The sequence below is a fragment of the Notamacropus eugenii genome, chromosome 1 (assembly GCF_028372415.1).
Source record: "Notamacropus eugenii isolate mMacEug1 chromosome 1, mMacEug1.pri_v2, whole genome shotgun sequence".
Taxonomy (NCBI): domain Eukaryota; kingdom Metazoa; phylum Chordata; class Mammalia; order Diprotodontia; family Macropodidae; genus Notamacropus; species Notamacropus eugenii.
The window spans coordinates 259683770-259703648 of NC_092872.1; the positions used below are offsets into that span (position 1 = coordinate 259683770).

At 43.4% G+C, this 19879-nt stretch overlaps 1 protein-coding gene across 6 annotated transcripts in view; it reads right to left on the reverse strand.

Moving 5' to 3' along the window:
* The window catches only part of TSPAN15 (tetraspanin 15), a 76218-nt gene that overhangs the window by 41316 nt on the left and 15023 nt on the right, over positions 1 to 19879 (reverse strand). For 2 of the 6 annotated variants that reach the window (XM_072628751.1, XM_072628754.1), the window contains exon 2: positions 14634 to 14721. The exons of the other annotated variants lie outside the window; for them this stretch is intronic. In XM_072628751.1, coding sequence (XP_072484852.1) covers positions 14634 to 14711 — 78 coding nt within the window. In that variant the 5' untranslated portion in view covers positions 14712 to 14721. The remainder of the gene's footprint in view (positions 1 to 14633; positions 14722 to 19879) is intronic. 6 annotated transcript variants of the gene reach the window in all.

Sequence of the window (19879 nt, forward strand, 5' to 3'; positions counted from 1 at the left end):
TGACCTAGAACCAGCAGCAGGAAAACTCTTAGATATACTGGCAACTCCACTGTTTCCCTTGGCATACCTAGAACCAGCCACAAAGAAAGAGGCAGCTGGGCAGTATAGTGGGTAGGTGGAGCTCAAGACTAGGATCAGGAAGACCTGAGAGTAAATCCTACCTCAGATACTCACTAGCTTTGTTAATCTGGGAAAGTCACTATCCTCTCCAGTCTCAGTATCCTCAAGCATAAAACAAGGGGGGTTGGACTCCATGGTCTCCAAGGTCCCTTCCAGTTCTAAATCTGTGTTCCTAAATTTACCTTGACCCCCACACCTTCCCTTGATACAGTCCCTGGAGACAACTTGATAGGCACAGAACCCCTAAGAGTTCTAGACAGGTTTTCTTTGATATACCTAGAAACTTGGAGATTCCCATGACAGACCTAGAATCACACACAGGAACATTCATCTAGAGCCTCAGAAATTCCTTTTGATATGGCTAAAACTAGGAACAAAGACATGTCTGGATATATCCAGAACCCTGGAGATTGCTTTGATACACTCAGAAGCAATCTTTTTGTTTTCATCTGATCCCTGCCTAATACCTGGTGATAGAAGGCACTTACTCCTCCACATGTGATCTCTCTGCTCAGTTTCCATGTCCAGAAAGTCCAATGAGTGAGTCCCTTGCCTCTCTGAACTTTAGAGTCTTTCTAGATAATCCTTCTCCAGAGCAGGTGGCAACACACAGGCTTAACCTTAACAAGCTGTCTGATTTAATAGGACATCCCTCTTAGCTCCACGCAGTTGGAATCAGCCAACTAGATGAAGAGTTAGACATGCAGAGTAGTCATGCCAACCAAGGATTTAGGTAAACATCTTGAAAAGAAAAGCACACAATTTGCCAAAGATAGGCCATAACACAAGTAGACTCAAAAATAGCCCAGCGGCCCCTGCCTTTCCCCTGCCTGGAGGGATGGCCATGAGTGGCAGCTCAAAAGTCCATGAAACAAGGAGAACTTCGGTGCTAAAAATCTTCAGGTGAGATGATGATAACTGGTAGCTATATAGTGCCTAATTAACTATGTGCCAGGCACTGGATAAGCACCTTATAATTGCTCTTTCATTTGATCCTCCCAACAGCCCTGGGAGGTGAGTGCTATTATTATCCCCATTTTACAGATCAAGGGAAAGTGACTTGCCCAGGGATACACAGCCAGGAAGTGTCTGAGGCCAGATTTGAACACTGGTCTTCCTTACTTCAGGTCAGGCACTCTATCCACTCTTCTACTGAGCAACACTCAAGGACCAGAAGGCTCCAGTGAGAGCAACTCGAGCACACCTAGGGTACTCTGAATCTAGGGACCCTTCTCTTTGAAGGGACAAAAGGAAGAAAGAAGAATTTACAACAGACTGTACCCTCTCTCCATCAATACGGATCAAAACCTTATCTGTAAGTCACATAGTCTTGGGGAGCTGCCCAGAGCCCTGAGAAGTTTAAGTGAATTGCCCAAGGTCACACAGCCAGGAGGAGCTGAACCCAGGTCCCCTGTCCAAGGCACTAGACCCACTCTCTCTCCATCTTTTTGTTGCTGTTGTTAAGTCATTTCAGTTATATTCCACTTTATGTGATCCCATTTTGGGTCTTCTTGGCAAAGATACTGGAGTGGTTTGCCATTTCCTTCTCCAGCTCATTTTACAGATAAGGAAACTGATGCAAGATGGGTGAAGTGACTTGCCCAAGGTCACACAGCCAGTAAGTGTCTGAAACCATATTTGAACTCAGGAAAAGGAGTCTTCCTTTTTACAGATGAGGAAACCAAGACTCACAAGTTTAATGACGTGTCTATAAGGAGATTTTAACACAAGTCTACCGACAACAAGTTCAATGCTCTTTCCACCAGGGTCCTCTGGGTCCTGTGTCCTTCTGCTACCCTCTCTCACCACCCACCCCCTCCCCCCAATCACAACATTTCTGGGCAATCAGAACCATCAATCAAGTTTGGCTGGGTTTTCTGTTTGCTTGTTTGTTTTTGTTCTCAATATTCTCTTTTATAAGATTTTTGAGTTCTACATTTTCCCGCCTTCCTCCACTCCCCCTTTCCCAAGACGGCACTCAATCTGATATAGGCTATACATATTTTCACATTAGTCATGTTGTGAAATAAGAATCAGAACAAAAGGGAAAACTATGAGAAAGAAAAAACAAACAACAAAAGAGAAAATAGTTTACTTTGATCTGCATTTATACTCCAAAGTTCTTCCTCTGGATTTTCCATCATGAGTCTTTTGGAACTGTCTTAGATCCTTGCATTGCTGAGAAGAGCTAAGTCTATCCAAATCAGTCATGAACAATGTGGCTATTACTGTGTATGATGCTCTCCTGGTTCTGCTCACTTCACTCAGCATCAGTTCATGTCAGTCTTTCCAGGTTTTTCTGAAGTCCTCCTGCTCACCATCTCTTATGGAACAATAATATTCCATTACATTCATACACCACAACTTGATGGACATCCTCTCAATTTCCACATCTCGGCCAACACAAAAAGAGCTGCTATAAATATTTTTGTCCATGTGGATCCTTTTCCCATTTTTATCATTTCTTTGGGATACAGACCTAGAAGTGGTATTGCTGGGTCAAAGGGTATGCAGTTTTATAGCCCTTTGAGCATAGTTCCAAATTGTTCTCCAGAATGGCTGGATAAGTTCACAACTCCATTAACAATGCATTAGCGTTCCAATTTTCCCACATCTCCTGTTTATTTATTTATTATTTTCCTGTTTTGTCATATTCGTCAATCTGATAGGCGTGATGTGGTACTTCAGAATTGTTTTGATTTACATTTCTCTAACCAACAGGGAAGTAGAGCACTTTTTCATATGACTATAGATAACTTTAATTTCTTCATCTGAAAACTTCCTGTTTATATCCTTTGACCACTTATCAATGGGGGAATGACTTGTATTTTTATAAATGTGACTCAGTTCTCTATATATTTTAGAAATGAGGTCTTTATCAGAGAGACTGGTCATAAAAATTATTTCCCAGCTTTCTGCTTCCCTCCTAATCTTGTTTGCATTGTCTTCGTGAAAAACTTTTAATTTAATGTAATCAAAATTATCCATTTTGCATTTCATAATGTTCTCTATCTCTTGTTTGGTCATAAATTCTTCAATCTCCATAGATCTGACAAATACACTATTCCTTGCTCTCCTAATTTGCTTATAGTTTCACCCTTTACATCTAAATGATGTACTTATTTTGACCTTATCTTGGTATATGGTACAAGATATCTAAGCCTAGTTTCTGCCACATTATTTTCCATTTTTCCCAGCAGTTTTCTGTCAAGGATGAGTTCTGATCCCAGAAGCTGGAGTCTCTGGGTTTATCAAACGGTAGATTACTATAGTCATTGATGACTATGTCTTATGTACTTAACCCATTCCTATTTCTTAACCAGTACCAATTAGTTTTGATGATTGCTGCTTTATAATACAGTTTTAGATCGGGTATGGCTAGGCTACCTTTCCTTGCATTTCTTTTCATTAATTCCTTTGATATTCTGGACCTTTTGTTCTTCTAGATGAATTTTGCTATTATTTTTTCTAGCTCTATAAAATAATTTTTAGTAGTTTGATTGGTATGGTACCAAATAAGTAATTTAATTTAGGTAGAACTGTCATTTTTATTATATTAGCTCAGCCTACCCATGAGCAACTGATATTTTTTAAATTATTTAGATCTGACTTTATTTGTGTAGAAAGTGTTTTGTAATTGTGTTCATATGTCAATCAGTTTGTTAACTGTCTAGGGCAACAGGTTGACATCTCAGCCTACCACTGGGCATCCTTGGCTGACCCTGCCAGGAAACTGACCACCAGCAAGAACAGAGAGAGTTCTTGGGGACTGCATCTTCTGATGGGTTGACTCCTTTGGTGACCCCACACTGACAGGGCCTCAGTCTGAGCATATTCCCTCCTCCACTCTTTCCCAGTCACAGGAGATGAGGCTGAAGGTGTCGGGACCACAAAAGGAAAGGAAGAATCATAGGGTGGTTCCAGCATCTAGAAGCCCCAGTTTGTCAGGGCTACTGGATATTGCCATGTGTCAACTACAGATGGACTGATGGACCTGACTGAAAGCTACCAGGTGTGCTGACAGCAACAAGCCCAGGAGTCTCCTGGAGCCAGCCAGAAGGAGAATATGAACAAGCCCTTATGAAGGGCCTAGTATGTGCCAGGAACAGTGCTGGGTGTCCAAAATGAAACAGACCCTGCCCTCAATCATTACCTTCTATCAGAGAAAATAACAGGAGGAGGAGGAGAGAGAAAGAGGTGGTACAATGGATAGAGCACCAGCCTGGAGTCAGGAAGATCTGACTACAAATCTTGACCTCAGATACTTACTAGCTGGGTGACCCTGGGAAAGTTATTTTACCCTGTTTGCCTCAGTTTCCTCATCTGTAGAATGACCTGGAGAAAGAAACGGTCAAACTCTTCAGTATCTTTGGCAAGAAAACCCCAAATGGGGTCACAGAGAGTCGGATATGACTGAAAAAGGCCTCAACAACAATAAATATAGATAATGAATATATGAAATAGCATAACTTCTTTAGTAAGTTAGAGAAAATCTGACCTAGAACCAGAAGAGTCACAGAACGGTGGCAGAGCTAGAAAAAGCCTTCCAGCTCGCCTGGTCCAAGCCCCTCTTTTTGTAGATGACACAGCAGAGTGCAAAAGAGCCACAGTTGAGCTAAGAGGCCAGGTGTCCCAACTTCTAGAAATCAAGCCTTCCATCCATAAGCATTATCACAATCCACCATCTCCTACGAACCAAGACCATGACACTGGCGTCACAAAGACAAAATGTGCTTTCCACTTGACCCCACTAAACCAAAGAGAATGCTTTAGCTCAGGTAGCAAAGAATGGTCCCGCCTAGCTCGCCTGGATTCCTCAGTGTTTACAGGCTCCTGATCTCAATGGAAGAGGGATGGGTGTGGGAGAATGTGAGAGGACATTTCCTTAGCTTGACGTACCTCTGGCCCAGCTGATGTTACTTCTTGGTGGCCAGGGGTGGTCCATGTGGGAAAGAATGAGGCCTGGGCACTCATAAAGTCACTTTCCAAACTTCCAAGGACTTCAAGATTGAAAAACATAGCTCAGTATTTATTCCTTCGTTAACCCTGCTTTATGTTTCTCTCTGGACATAGGGATTTCTGCCACTGCCAAATGTAAAATCCCTCCCTGGGCCCTCTTGGCTAATTATGGGGCTCAGTCACCCAGAGCAGGAAACAAACAAGTCATTTTTCAGTGATGATGGCACCCATGATCATGGTGAGCAAGGCTTGGCGGAGGGGGCGGGGGGGGGGGGGGGGGGGGGGGGGAGGAAGGGCAGGGAGAAACATCGCCTGGGGCCAAAATAGGCAGCAACAATTCCCTTCTAGCTGGGTAGACTATGGGGCAGCCTCAAACCCTAAGGGCCTTTGTACTGAACACAATGTCCCCTTCTCTCCTGGTGTTCTGGTCATCTCAGGTGGCCCCTTCTCAGAGACATGCTTTTAAACACATCTAATAAAATACAGAGGATTACAAAGGAAATATAGTTATTAAAATACATTTTTTTAAAAAGTTCATGGACTTCTGGCTAAAAACCTCCATCTTGAAGACAAGTTGCTTTGGAGAAAAGGCCCTGGCCTCAGTTTCCTCCATTAGAAGACAGTATTCCAAAGTTGGGGGATGGGAAGGGCAGGGAGTGGTTGGACTAAATACAGAGACAGCCTGGGCTGGGAGGCTGGAGGAGTCAAATGAGACCCCAATTCGAACCTGATCCTTTATTTATTCTCCTTATGTTTATTCTGTATGTATTAACCTAGGTTCTTGTTGGCCTTCCTCTTCAACATGCAATCTCCTAGAGAGCAGGGAACGTTTCTTTACTGCAAAATATAGAAGGCGCTCAATAAACAAGTGCTGACGGACTGCTAAATCACTTAACATGCACTGCCTTGTTCCTTAACCTCCAAGACTCTCTGTTTTCTCAACTGCAGCATATAATAATATTATAATTGCTGGGTGATACAGGGTGTTGGACTAAAATTCAAGAAGATCCAAGTTAGAATGCTGCCTCAGACACTTGATATCTGTGAGACCCTGGAAAAGTCACCTCACCTCTGTTTGCCTCAGTTTCCTCATCTGTAAGATAGGGATGATAATAGCACACCCCCCCCGCCCCGAGGGGTTGCTTCGAGGATCAAATGAGATAATATTTGTAAAGTGCTTTGCACTTTATAATGATATACACATATACACACGTATAATATATGTATATGTGTAATACATATATGTATTGTGGCACATGTGTATATACAAATATCATATATACATATAATACATAAATGATTTTTTATTATTATTACTACTACCACCACCATCACCATCACCACTACCACTACTACTTCTACCATTACTACTACTACTATCACCACTACTACCATTACTATTATTACTATTACTGCTGCAGTTTGAACGGTTCAGGGACCTCTCAAGAACCAGAGAGCAGGACAGAGTCATCTGGAAAGAATTCATGGACTCAAGCATTCTTTAAGTCAAGATGGCAAAGGTTTATTGTAATGCTAATATGGAGAACAGAGCTCCTTAAGGAACCTGAAACCTTACAGGAATAATGCTAAAGCTTATATAGGAAAAGAAGTGGATTATGTGGCAAGTATACTAATTAGGTGATAACATACAACCTTGTTCACAGCATCATTCGCTGGAAAGGGGCGGGGATTCCTAAAGGGTGTGTTTTTAGTGTGGTTTGTAACAAGATAGCTTCAGGAGCTGACGTCTATAGCTTGACCTCTGGACTGCGTATGGTAACTGTGGATCAGTGCGTGGTAGTCCTGTTCATACAAGGGAAAGCTTGTTCTTGTGACAGGGAGAGACAAGTCTGCCTCACTGGGGTCCACTCATGAGTTATTGCAAGGTAATAGTGGCACAGGATGGGCAATAGCTAAGCATAGTGTCCTTGGGCTGGGAGAAAACTGTCAGGGATAGTGTTTTATGAGTAGGGAGAAATGTGACCTTGGAAGTGGTGTGCAAGCACAAGCACCCCATCACCATCACTACCACCACCACCACTACTACTACGGCATTGAAATTACCCTAGAAGAAAACATATTTGGTTTTGTGTTTCATTAAACATCTACTTTAAGGTGTATGGTAGTAAGAGTAGATTCTGAAGCTCTTTCGCAAGGAGTTCACTTTGTTCCTTATCAGATATTCATTAGAAAGTATTTTGTAAGCCTTAAACCACAAATGTCAGTTGTTATTATTATTAATCATGGCCATTATTACAAAACCACCCTCACAGTGCTTCCACTTGGACAAAGCAGCTCCCTGTTGTCCTGCTCAGACCTCGGCTAAGTTTAGTCAAGGGCTGCGCCAAAGGCCAGCTGCTCCTGAGGAGCGCTGGGTCAGGATGAGGGTTTTCATTACCAGCTCCTGCATTGGGTACATGATACTTCACTGGCAAACGCCCTCTCCAGCCTGAAAATAAGAACTCACTCCCCCAGGCCAGGCTGGGCCTGTTCTGGAAGAACCCTTCCCAGAGGGAGCCCCACCCACCTTTACCATCAGAATCCACTTATTTGGGGTGATTTCAAGGGAATCTCTCTGTCAGAAACAGGGACTGATGCTCTTGGAATTCAATTTATTTCAATAATCACTTATAATGGGACTTGGCAAATGAAATAATAATAATAGCTACCATCAATATAGCATCTATTTGCTAAACACCACATTAGGCACTTTGCAAAAATTATCTCATTTGATCCTCACAACAGCCCTGGGCGGTGGGTGCTATTATTATCACCATTTGACAGATGAGGAAGCTTGAGGCAAATAGAGATTAGGTAACTTGCCCAAGGTCACACGGTTCACACAGCCAATAAACGTCTGAAGCTGGATTTGAACTCAGGTGCTCCATCCCCTGCACCACCTCCTATATATATATATATATATATATATATATATGTATGTATGTATGTATGTATGTATGTATGTATGTATGTATGTATATGTATATGTATGTATATATGTGTATGTATATGTGTATATATATATATATATGTATATATATGTATGTATGTATATTGTCTCCTAAGGCCCAGGAGGGAAAGATCCCTTTTTCTTTCTATCTATCCCTGGCACTTAGCAATTAATAAATTCTTTCCATTCCTTCAATCAAGAATGAGTCTCTCTACTTGCCCTCGGGAAACAAAGGCAGCCCTGACCTTCCCCGCCCTGGGGGAAGGGGGGGGGGCAGGGAACTGGATTTAAAGACAGAAGACCTGGGTTCAAATCCCAGGCCTGCCACTTACTAACAGTGGGGGTTACTAAATTACTAGACCAGATCAGGGACGTTTAACCCAAGGGCTGCCTGGAGCCCATTAGAACCAGTCTGAAATGTAACTGGGAATAGAATTCCAAAGGTCCCATGATGAAAAGTGCTCTCCACCTCCAAAGAGAGAACTGACCATCAGTGCAGGTTCAAGCAGGTTTTTGTCACTAACTTTATATTTTTACAACACAGCTTATATGGAAATAGGCTTGCGTGACTTCACAGGTATCAATAATATTATGCTTATCTTATCAATGGAAATGGGAGGGGCTGGAGAAAGGGAAAGATTTAGAACTCAAAATTTTAAAAAATGAATGTTAAAATAAAAAAACAGTACAATATAGATAATGTTAACTTGTGGTTTTCTAAGTTAACATGTTGCCCTGAGGGATTCATTTCTTTGAGTTTGAACCCCCTGGAATAGAGGCCTCTAAGATCCTTTCCTGTCTAAATCCAGGATCCTAAGTGACCTCAGGGGGACCAATTAACCTCTCTGGTCCTCAGCTTCTCACTTCCTTCCCTTTAAAATGAGGAACTGGACTAGATGCCCCTGAGGTGTCTGGTTCCAGACTTACGCTCCTAAGTGTGATACAAAGCAGAAGGCGATGATGATGATGATGATGATGATGATGATGATGATGATGATGATGATGATGACGACTGACATTTGCATAATGATCTATATGTGTGCATACACATACATACTCATCAGATATTCATTATGACTGAGATAACAAGTAAAACCCTTTGCATCCTTTAAATGCGACAAATGCTGGCTATTTTTGCCATTTGTTATGCTAAATTATTGTTTATTGTTACAGGGTTAACCAGTCTCAGTTCTCCATTTTTACAGCCCTGCCAGGGGTTAATCCTCTATTCTCCTCTCCCCCACTCATTCCAGCTTCTCAGTACATTCCAGCCATCCGTCCGCCTCCAACAGATTATAGATCTTTGTAGCTCTGTCTCCCCATCTAAGCACACAGCTTGGTCTATGGCAGGCTCTTCAAAAAATGGTTGCCGGACTAAACTGCACCGTGATCACTTAGAAGCTTCTAGGTGCTAGCCATCTGACCCCTGAACTTTTCTTCCAAGACCCAGGAGGACAAGGATTCATCTGGCACCAGGGACACTGTTACCAGCCCTGAGGACATTTGTTCTTATTATTAAATGATTGTTAGCTTGAGGTCGGTGAACCTTTTGAAACATATTTTGATAACTGTACCTAAGTTTAATCTGTTTCCTTTGTAGTCCTGTATATTTTATTTCATGTGTGTAAAAAGATCTGGGTGAGAAGGGGCCCACACAGGTTTCCCCAGACTGCTTGCCTGAGGGCACTGGACACAAAGGAAGAGTAACCATCTCAAACAGGAGGCCTGGTCTGCTTCTCCTGCCCTCATCCTGGCAATCACCCAGGTTCACAGTCATGGAGTCATCCTTGCCTTCTCCCTCGACCTCATCCCCCACATCCAATCAAGCTGCCAAGTGCTCTCCAGGTGAGCTCTCTCCCATTGGCCTCTTCTCTTTACCAGAGCCTTGTTCAGGTGCTCCCCCTCTCTTACCTGGCCTCCCTGCTGCAGGTAGCTCCCTGGACTAATCATGCCTCACTCTACCTGGCTACCAAAACCACATCCCTTAAGGCCAGACCACCCAGCCAGAGGTTCCCTAACTGTACCTCTCCTGTGGGGCATTTGCAGCCCTTCCCTATCTGGCTCCAGCCTGGCTCACTTCCCCTCAGTCAACCTGGCCAAGAACTAGTCATTTCATTCTTGCTGTGGTGTTGGGTGGGCTTCAGCTGGCCTGGAATTTTCCCCCTCTCAGTCTCAGACTTGATCTCTCAGAATCCTGGGCTCCCTCAAAGTCCAGCCCAAAGGTCACATCCTATTCAAGGCCTCTCCTAAGCCTGAAAGTTCTTTTGGTGTTCTTTTTATCTGGGTACATATTTTCCCTATACAAGCTCTTGGAGGACAGGGCCTGTTTCCTGTTTCCCAGAGCCCAGCACAGGACCTGACACATGGGGGGAAGAGTAGGGGATCTGAAGCCAGGGGACCAGGGTTTGAATCCTGGCCTCAGGGCTTCATGCCTGTGTGACTTTGGGCAAGTTCCTTCCCCTCACTCAAGAAAAATGAGTGAGTTGGACCAGAAGCACTCTAAGGTGCCCCCCTACCCCAGCTCTAGTCCTGTGACCCTAAAATAACTCCCCTGTGTAACTAACAGGGGCCACCCTAGGCCGGCTTTGGGAATCACCCTTGGAGACAAATCTATTTTGGCCCAAAGGTCCCCAAGAGAATACACAGACCCCTGGGCTACCCATGCCCAACAATACCCTCTTCAAGGGTGGACCCAGGACCATTTAAATCATCAGGACAGCAGCAGCATGTGTACCGTGCTTAAAGTTTGCAAAGTGCATTACACAGGGTATGGTACTGGGTCCTCATAACAGCCCCGGGAGGGAGGTACTTTCTTATCACCATTTTAGAGATGAGAAAACCAAGGTCAGAGAGGGCCTGCCCATTGTTCCACAGCTCTTAAGTGTCTGAGAATCCAGCATTCTATCTCTACAACACCTTACAGAAATGGACTTCAGGAAGAGGACCAGGAACGGTTTTTTTTTAAATAGTATTTTTTTTTCCAATAACATTAAAACAATTTTTAACATTTTTTTAAATTTTGAGTTCCAAATTTTTTCCCTTCCTAAAATGGTAAGAATTTTGATATAGGTTATATATGTGCAATCACGTAAAACATTTCCATATTAGTCAAGTTGTGAAAGAAGAAAAAGCCAAAACATAAAAAAAAAGTTAAAAAAGCATGCTTTGATCTGCATTCGGACTTCATCAGTTCTTTCTCTGGAGATGGATAGCATTTTCCATCCTAAGTCCTTTGTAACTGTATTAGTGATTGTATAGCCAGGAATGGCTGCATCAGAGTTGGTCACTGCGTAATGTTGATGTTATTGTGTACAACGTTACTGTGCACAACGTTACTGTGTACAACATTACTGTGTACAACGTTAGTGTGTACAACGTTACTGTGTACAACGTTAGTGTGTACAACCTTCTCCTGGTTCTGCTCACTTTACTCGGCGTCAGTTCATGTAAGTCTTCCCAGGTTTTTCTGAAAGCACCCTACTCATCATTTCTCATAGCACAAGAGTATTCCATTACATTCACATACCAGACATTTCCAATTGATGGACATCCCCTCATTTCCAAGGAATGACATTTTAAAGAATGCAGTAAGTTCCAGCCAGGGATGGACAAGATCCCCAACTACATTCCAGGGACAAATTCAATGGGGTCATCAATTCTCAAGGGAGCCATCTTCCAGGGAGCTACAGTACTCAAAAGGAATGATGCAGTTCTAGCCAGAAAACCCTCGGCGAAGCCACCACAAGGAAAACAATATTGTAGGAAAAAAGGAGTATTCCAAGAAAGAAAGAGTGAGTGGACTGTCCTCTTCGTGTTGTCCCTCTCTTGGTCCAAAGGGAAAAGCAATTATGGAAAAGATTCCCACATGGAAAGTACATCCAGGGGTGGTGCAACCTGGGAGACCTGAGTTCAAAACATGCTTCAGACATTGAAGAGCTACTGGATGGGAGGAAGAAGACTGACTGCCCCTGACTCAGCCTCAAGTTCACTTGTGAAAAGGAAGAAGTAGGTACATTATTGACCTGGCACAGTTATTAGAAGGAAAAGTATCTTACAAATCTTGACGCAATGATTGAAGCATGAATTTCTGGTTTGTTTGGTTTTTTCCTCTGATAAGAAGAAAATGTGGTGAAATGAAGAGAGAGCTGGACCTAGGGACCAGAAGGATCTGGATTCAAATTCTGCTGCATACCCTGATTAGCTGGGTGACCTTAGTCAAGTCACTTAAAATCTCTCCAAGCTTCAGTCTGTTCATCCGAAAAATGGGAATAATAAAAGCTCCCACTTCACAGAGCTCCCATTTCACAGATGAAGAAGGTCAGAGGCAGGGGATTCCCTTTCCCTGGGGGGTAGGGGAAAGAGGGGGGCGGAATCTGACATGGAGGGGTAGTAGTGTGCTAGAATGGATGAGAACCTCACTTGGACTTGAAGGGCCACTAATGGTTAGTCCAGAGGATGCCTTGGGGCAGGGGACTGACAGAATGATGGCAATTTTCAATCAGCCACAGTGGAAAGACAGTTGGATCAGGGATTCAGAGGATCTGGATTCAAATCCTAACTCTGCTTCTTAGTCTCCGTTTGACTTTGGGCAAATCGCTTTATTGTTCTCTCCCTCAGTTTCCTCATCTGTAAATGAGGGAGTTGGAATAAATAACCTTTAACATCCCTTATAGCTCTAAATCTATGATCTTAAGTATTTAAGGAAAAGGTATTGGCCCCAGGGGCCAGAAATCAGGGCAAAGAGTGGCAGGCAAACTTCCTGACTTGTGACCTCACCTTCCTGGAGAACTTCAAGCAGAGGCTAGGCAACCACTTATTAGGTGTGATATAGTGAGGATTCTTTTGGGGAGTGCGTTGGATTGGAAGCCAACTCTAATAATAGATTCCATAATAGTGAATGGATGAATAAATGAGAACATAGGAACACAGAATTTTGGAAATGGGGGAATCTTTAGGGACCATCTAGATCCAAGGAGGTCTTTAATCTTATTGTTTCATGGACCCCTTGGGCAGTAAGTAGTCTGGAGAAGACGACAGACCCTTCTCAGAAGAAGGCTTTTAAAATCCATAAAGTAAAATCCATAGGATTACAAAGGAAGCCAATTATACTAAAAAACAGTTATCAAATTTTTTTTTTTAAATTCACAGGCCCCAGGCTAACAACCTTTGATCCAGCCCATCCCCCTACTTTCTCAAGTCCATACATTAAGGATTTTGCCCAAGTCACAATGACCAGGCGAGCCTTAAACCCAGGCCTTCTGACCTTTACTTCTATTTTTTTCTTTTGCTGCTACTTTTATTGGTGCTTTTTTTCCCCCATTACTGTTTACAGGTTCTTTTCCTTTTCCTCCTCTTAGAGGATGCAAATAAATTAAAAACAAAGCAGAAGTTCAAAACAAAACTGAGTCATTGGAAAAGCCAACCCAGGAAACAAACTGGCTCCTGATTCAGACATCAGGATGTGCCGAGTCACCCCCAGAGACAATAATAAAAGCAAGTTCCCTGAAATACTCCTGCAAATGAAGCAAAATGACAAAATGAACAGCTCCTGCCCTCAAGGAGCTCCCATTCCAACCTCAAACACAGCATTTACAAGAAGGCAGAGGTGGGTCAATGGTACATGGTTAACCATTTCTGTGTTGTGCTTTACAAAAATGGACAAGCCAATTGCTGAGGTCTCTTCCAGCTCAGAGATTTGAGAACTTTTTTAGGTCTAACATGAGTCTCAATTCAGTGCAACAAAGAGCCTATAATGTTCCAGCCTCTATTTGAAGGCTTGCATTTATGAGGAAATCACTGCCTTCAGAGGCAGCCCTTTCTATTTAGGGACAATTAAACAACACTAGATCTTCAAGCAGAAAACTTGGATTCAAAAACTGCTACGTATGAGACTTTCAGGGGCAGCTAGGTGGCACAATGTTCAGCCTGGAGTCAGGAAAATGAGAGTTCAAATCCAGCCTCAGTCACCTTCTAGCTGTGTGACCCTGGGAAAGTCACTGTACCCTGTTTATCTCAGTTTCCCCATCTGTAAAATGAGATGGAGAAGGAAATGGCAAACCACTCCAGTATTCTCTACCAAGAAAACCTCAAATAGGGTCACAGAGAGTCAGACATGACTGAAAAACAACTAAAACCAACATGTGACTTTGGCAGACAAGTCACTTCCCTTTTCTTGATTGATCAATTTTCTCATCTGTAAGACAAAGAGGCTTGCAGAGAATACTGGCTCAGACCCAGAAGCCAACATTGGTCCTTTTACACACACACTCCCCACTGCTCCTGGTACTACCTTCTGGGAGTCAAGCAGAGTAAGTTTAATCCTTCCAGGGGATAGCTTTTCAAAAACTTGAAGGGAATCATAATGTTCCCTCTGAGTCTCCCCTTCTCCACGCTAAACATCTCAAGTAAAATGCAATACTAGAAATACCCCCAACTTCCAGGAACCAATCAAAGAACTCCAGAATGTAGAGGTAGAAGGGAAGGTGGTCTATGGTCCCTGTCTCATTTGTAAATCTGTAAACAAGTGGAAAGCAAGGATTGAATCTTTGGTTTCCCCTTTAACCACTCAAAGACAGAGAATGCTCAGTACGGAGCAAAACCCTACCTGTTGACTCAGTGATTCCCTACTGGAAAATCTGAGCCCCTTTTTTCCAAGCTTAGTCTCCCAGCAAAGACAGAGCATCCTGGGAAATCTGTAGGCAAAACAATTAAGAACTTGAGCAAAGTTGCAAGTTAATAAAATTAACCCAAACAAATCATCAGCATTTCTGTGAATTATCAACAAAACCCAGCAGGAAGAGATCGAAAGAGAAATTCCATTTAAAATAACTATAGACAGTATACAATACTTGCAAGTTTACTTGTCAAGACACACACATGAATCCAATTACAAAACACTTCACCTAAATAAAGGCAGATCTAAATAAATGGAGGACTAGTAATTGCTCATGGGTAGGCTGAGCCAACAAAGCAAAAATGACAATGCTGCCAAAATTAATTTACGTATTTGGTAAGAAAATAGCTAGAAAAAAATAAAAAATTCATCTGGAGATATAAAAAGTTCAAATATATCAAAGGAATCAATGGAAAAAAATAGAAAGGAAAGGGGCCTAGCAGTACAGATCCCAAACTGTAGTACAAAATTGTAATGATTGAAACAATTTGCTAATGAATAAGAAATGGAGAAGTTAATCAGTAGAGTAGATTAGGTACACAATATATAGAATGAGCAAATGAGCACAGTAACATGGAAAAAATTACCTGTCATATCTATGAACAAGGGACGAGAGTTTATGAGCAAACAAGAAATAGAGAGGTTCACAGGAGGTAAAATGGACAATTTTGATTACATAAAATTCAAAAAGTTTTTGCATATATAAAACCAATGAAGCTAAAATTAGAAGAAAATTAGAAAACCAGGGGAAAACTCTTTACACCAAGCTTCTCTGACAAAGGTCTTACTTCTAAGTTCTATAGGGAACTGAGTCAAATTTACAAGAATAAGACATATTCCCTAAATTGATAAATAGTCAAAGGATATGAATAGGCAGTTTTCATATGGAGAAATTAAAGCTATCAATAGCATATCAATATATGGAAAATGCTCTAAATCACTAACAATTAGAGAAATGCACATCAAAACAACTCTGAGGTACCATTTCATCTACACAAGATCGGTCAAGATAGCAAACAAGGGAAATAACAATATTGGAGAGGATGTGGGGGGGAAGTTTCACTAATACATTGTTGGTGAAGCTGTGAACTAATCCAACTATTCCGGAAAGCCATTTGGAACCATACTGCAAAATCTATTCAACTGTACATATCCTCTGACACAGTGATTCTGATAGTAGGTCTATACCCCAAAGAGATCAAAGAAAGAGGGAAAAGATCCATGTGTACAAAAATATTTATAGTAGCTCTTTTCATGGTAGAAAAGACCTGGAAACAGAGGGAATGTCCATCAACTGGGGAATGGCTGAACAAGTTATGGTATAGGAATGTAATAAAATGCCATTGTGCTGTAAGAAATGAGGTAGGGGGTGCTTTTCAGAAAAACTTGGGAAAACTTCCATAAACTGACACAAAGTGAAATGAGAAGAACCAATAGGGTAATTTACATGGAAATAGCAATACTGTAAAGATAATGACTTAGGACCTCTGATCAACACAATCAATGACTGACTCCAGTTCCAAAGGACTCACAATGAAATGTGCTGCCCAGCTGCCCACTGAAAAGTGATGGACTCAGGGTGCAGACTGAAGCAGATTTTTTCTCTCTTTTTGTACATGGCTAATTTGGAAATTTGTTTTGCATGACTATATATGTTTGTAATGAGTTTTGTTTTCCTTGCTTTCTCAAAAGGTGGGGAGAGGGTGAGAATTCAGAATTGAAAATAAAACTGAATTCTAAAAAAAAGAGACAGGCACAGTAAACTACTCCCCCATCGTAAAGATGGAGCTTACTCTATACCAGGAGTTCTTAACCTGGGGTTCTTAACCTGGGTCTCCCCTGGTCTCCCCTAAGGATCCATGAATAGATTTCAGGGGGGTCTCTGAATTTTGATAGAGGGAAAAATGTCATCTTTATTTTCACCAGCCTTTAACTGAAATTTAGGCTTCATTCAATTATGAAAGTAGGAAGCAAAATTATTCTGAGGGGTCCCACAGACTTCCCCAGACTGCCAAATCAATCGGTCCATGACACATAAAAAGTCAGGCATTTCTGAGCTAGCCCAATCCCTGAGAGAAAAGCCCAGTCTAGAGGGCCCCGTGAACACTAGTTCAGCTCCAGCAAGGACCATGTCAGCAAATTCAACTCAAATTCCAATCATTCATTAAACACCTGCCCTTTCAGAGAGATTCTGAGAGCAGAGCACAGCCTGGAGAGCAGCAGGGCAGTATGGGGCAGGGTACCGAACGTAGCTACAAAGGGCCTGGTTTGTACCTGGGCTCAGCCACTGAATATCTACATGACCTTAGGTAAGTCAAAGATGTACTCTAAGGTGACTTCTCCCTGGTTCTATGACCCCATGAGCAGCCCTGGGCGGGGGAAGGGGGGGGGAGAGACTGTGCAGGTATACAGTCAGTCTTCTGCCTGCTGCCCACCCCTCCACCTGCTCTCTCCTGCTTCCCACCTGCCTGTCTAGCTCATCAGCCACATTCTAGCCCAATGCATGGGTGTGCCCCTAGAGCTCTGTCCTGGGCCCTGTTCTCTACACACTTTCTTGGTGATGCCGCCGTCACCTCCTGTGGGTTCAACTCTCAGCTCCATGTAGCAGATTCCCAAACCTATCTTTCTCCTGAGGTCTAGTCTGCCACCTCCAGCTGCCTGTTGGAAATATCCACCCAAACTTCCACAAGCATCTCAAACTCAACACGTCCATTTTCTTTTGTTCAAACTGTCCCCTCCCCTCCACTCTCCTTCAAAAATCTTCCCTATTTCTGTCCAGGAAAGACCACCATCTCTTCAGTCATCCACATTTGCAACATTAGAGTCATCTTCAACTGCTCACTCTCATTCATCCCACGTAATCAATCAGCTGCCAAGTCTTTTCCTCACCCACAGTCACCCTAACCTTACCCTGCCTCGTTCAGGGCCTCACTAGCTCTTAATTGAACTTAATGGTAAAAGTGTCCCAACTGGTCTCCTGTCCCAAGTCTCTCATTCATCCAGTCTTGAATTCTGGTGCCACAGCTAAAGCACAAATCTAATCCTGGCATCCCCTGCAGTAGAGGCTTCTGTGGCTGGCAGCCCCTCTGCTACAAACTATACCCTCCTGTGTCCGACATTTAAAGCCCCTTCCAGATTGCCTCTGACCTCCCTTGGCAGGACAATTTCCCATGACTCCCACTCTCATTCTCATCATTCCAGCCACACTGTGCCACTCAGTGTTCTCATACACAACATTCCATCTTCCCCACTCCCTTGGCACTTCCACTTTTGGGATCCCTGGTCCTCTTCACAGATCCTCTGCGGGACAACACCTCATACAAGGCCTCTCCTCTCGTCCCCAGTTAAAGCCCTGGAAAGGACTTTATGAATACTTTTGTATTCTCTTCTCCGTGCACATGCTGCAAAGGGTCCAGAGCCACTTGGCAGAACGGAAGATATACTGGTCTAAGGGGCAAGGAAGCCAAGTTTGGCCCCACCATCTTCCCCATCACAACTGAGTCTTATACCAAAGGGAGGCCGTGACCACTCAGGACACAACTAAACAATGGAAATGATAATATCCTGCCTGAAGGCAGAAAATTAGATTCAATCAGGTCTAGAGTTGGAAGGGTCCTTGGAGTTCTGAACAGAACTGGGCTTAGAGCTACAGGGCCTGGGTTTCAATCTTCTTTCTGACAATTGCCCATGCAACTTTGGGCAAGGTACTGCCTACCTCTTGGCCTCAGTTTCCTCTCCTGTAAAATAAGGGGACTGGACTAAATGATCTCTAAGACATCCCCATCCTCAGCTCTAAAACTTACAAACTCATGACCATAAGTCAAAACCCTTTTTTCTGACAGAAATGGAAACTGAGGCTTAGGTCAGGTGACTTACTCAAGGTCACACAGTAAGTTAGTAGAACTGGAAGGGTCTCTGGAGGTCCTAGATTTTATGCCTATGACTGCAGAAAGCTGAATCTGAAATCCATGGGACTAAGAAGAGACCAGAGTCAGACCAGACCTCAGGAAAATATTCCAGATGACAAGGACCAGAAGAAAACCAAGTCAGTCTTCATCAGAAGCAGGCCAGTGGTGATAGTGGCCCTTCCCTGGTACCCTGTAGACCATATTCCTGAAGGCAGAAGTTTAGTAAGAAATGCTACCCAGGCCCAACCAATCTCTAGGGAAATCCCCTCCTCCTTGGCTCAGTTATTTCTGATGAGGTTAGAAATGGGATAGGTGGGAGAGGAAGAAAGAGGAGAGAGACCATGTTCTTTTATGGTCATTCCCAGGACAATACTCTTTCCCCCAAAGTTCAACAAAAGGGAAAACCAAAAAGGTCAGGCCCTATTGGCTGTGTGACTATGGATAGGTCACCTGGCCTCGCTAGGCCTCAGTTTCCTCATCTGTAAACTAAGAGAATGGGTACAGGCCCTGGCAAGTCAGAAAGTCTGACTGTGCTATCTGACAGTCTTTGAAGGTGTTTCAGGGCAGAAGCTTTCTTAGGCATGACCCTCTGGGGCAGAAGGAAACCTAGAGACAGACTGGCCAGAGAAGGGGAGGCCTGGAGTGAAGAGGAAGGGCAGGGCAAGCAGGAAGTCAATGGGGGTGGGGAGGGGTCTCCTCTGACACCAGAGGTAAATTCTTCAAGGCCAAGGAAGCAGATGGCGGGCAGGAGCCGGGGAGGGGAGGCAGCAGAGATGGAGGGAGGAGAGGAAGAGAAGCCAGGGGGATGCACCACATGCCAGCTGCAGGCTCTACCGTCCATGTGTCATTTGTATTTTTCAATCCCCACTTGGACAAAGAAAAACAAGGGGAAGGTACTGAGTCACTGCCACCATTCCTGCAGTCCCATCGCTGCCTCCGCTTTCCATGGTCCTGGGGATGCAGGCTGTGCTCAGCCGCCATCCAGGGTGGAAGGTATCAGAGGTTATCAAAGGATGTACAGGTCAGTGATGGGAGGGAGGGGCCTCAAAACAAAGCTCAGCCTAGGGAAATGGACACTAAATTTAGACTCAGAGGACCTGGGTTCAAATCCCAGCTCAACCACTTGCCATCTGGGGGACCTTGGGCAAGTCCCTTCACCTCCCTCTCTGAGTCTGTTTCCTCACCTGAAAAATGAGGGGGCCAGAGGGGGTAGACTCAGCAATCCCTGCTTGCTCCAAAGGCACAATTCTGTGATACTCTGGCCTCAGG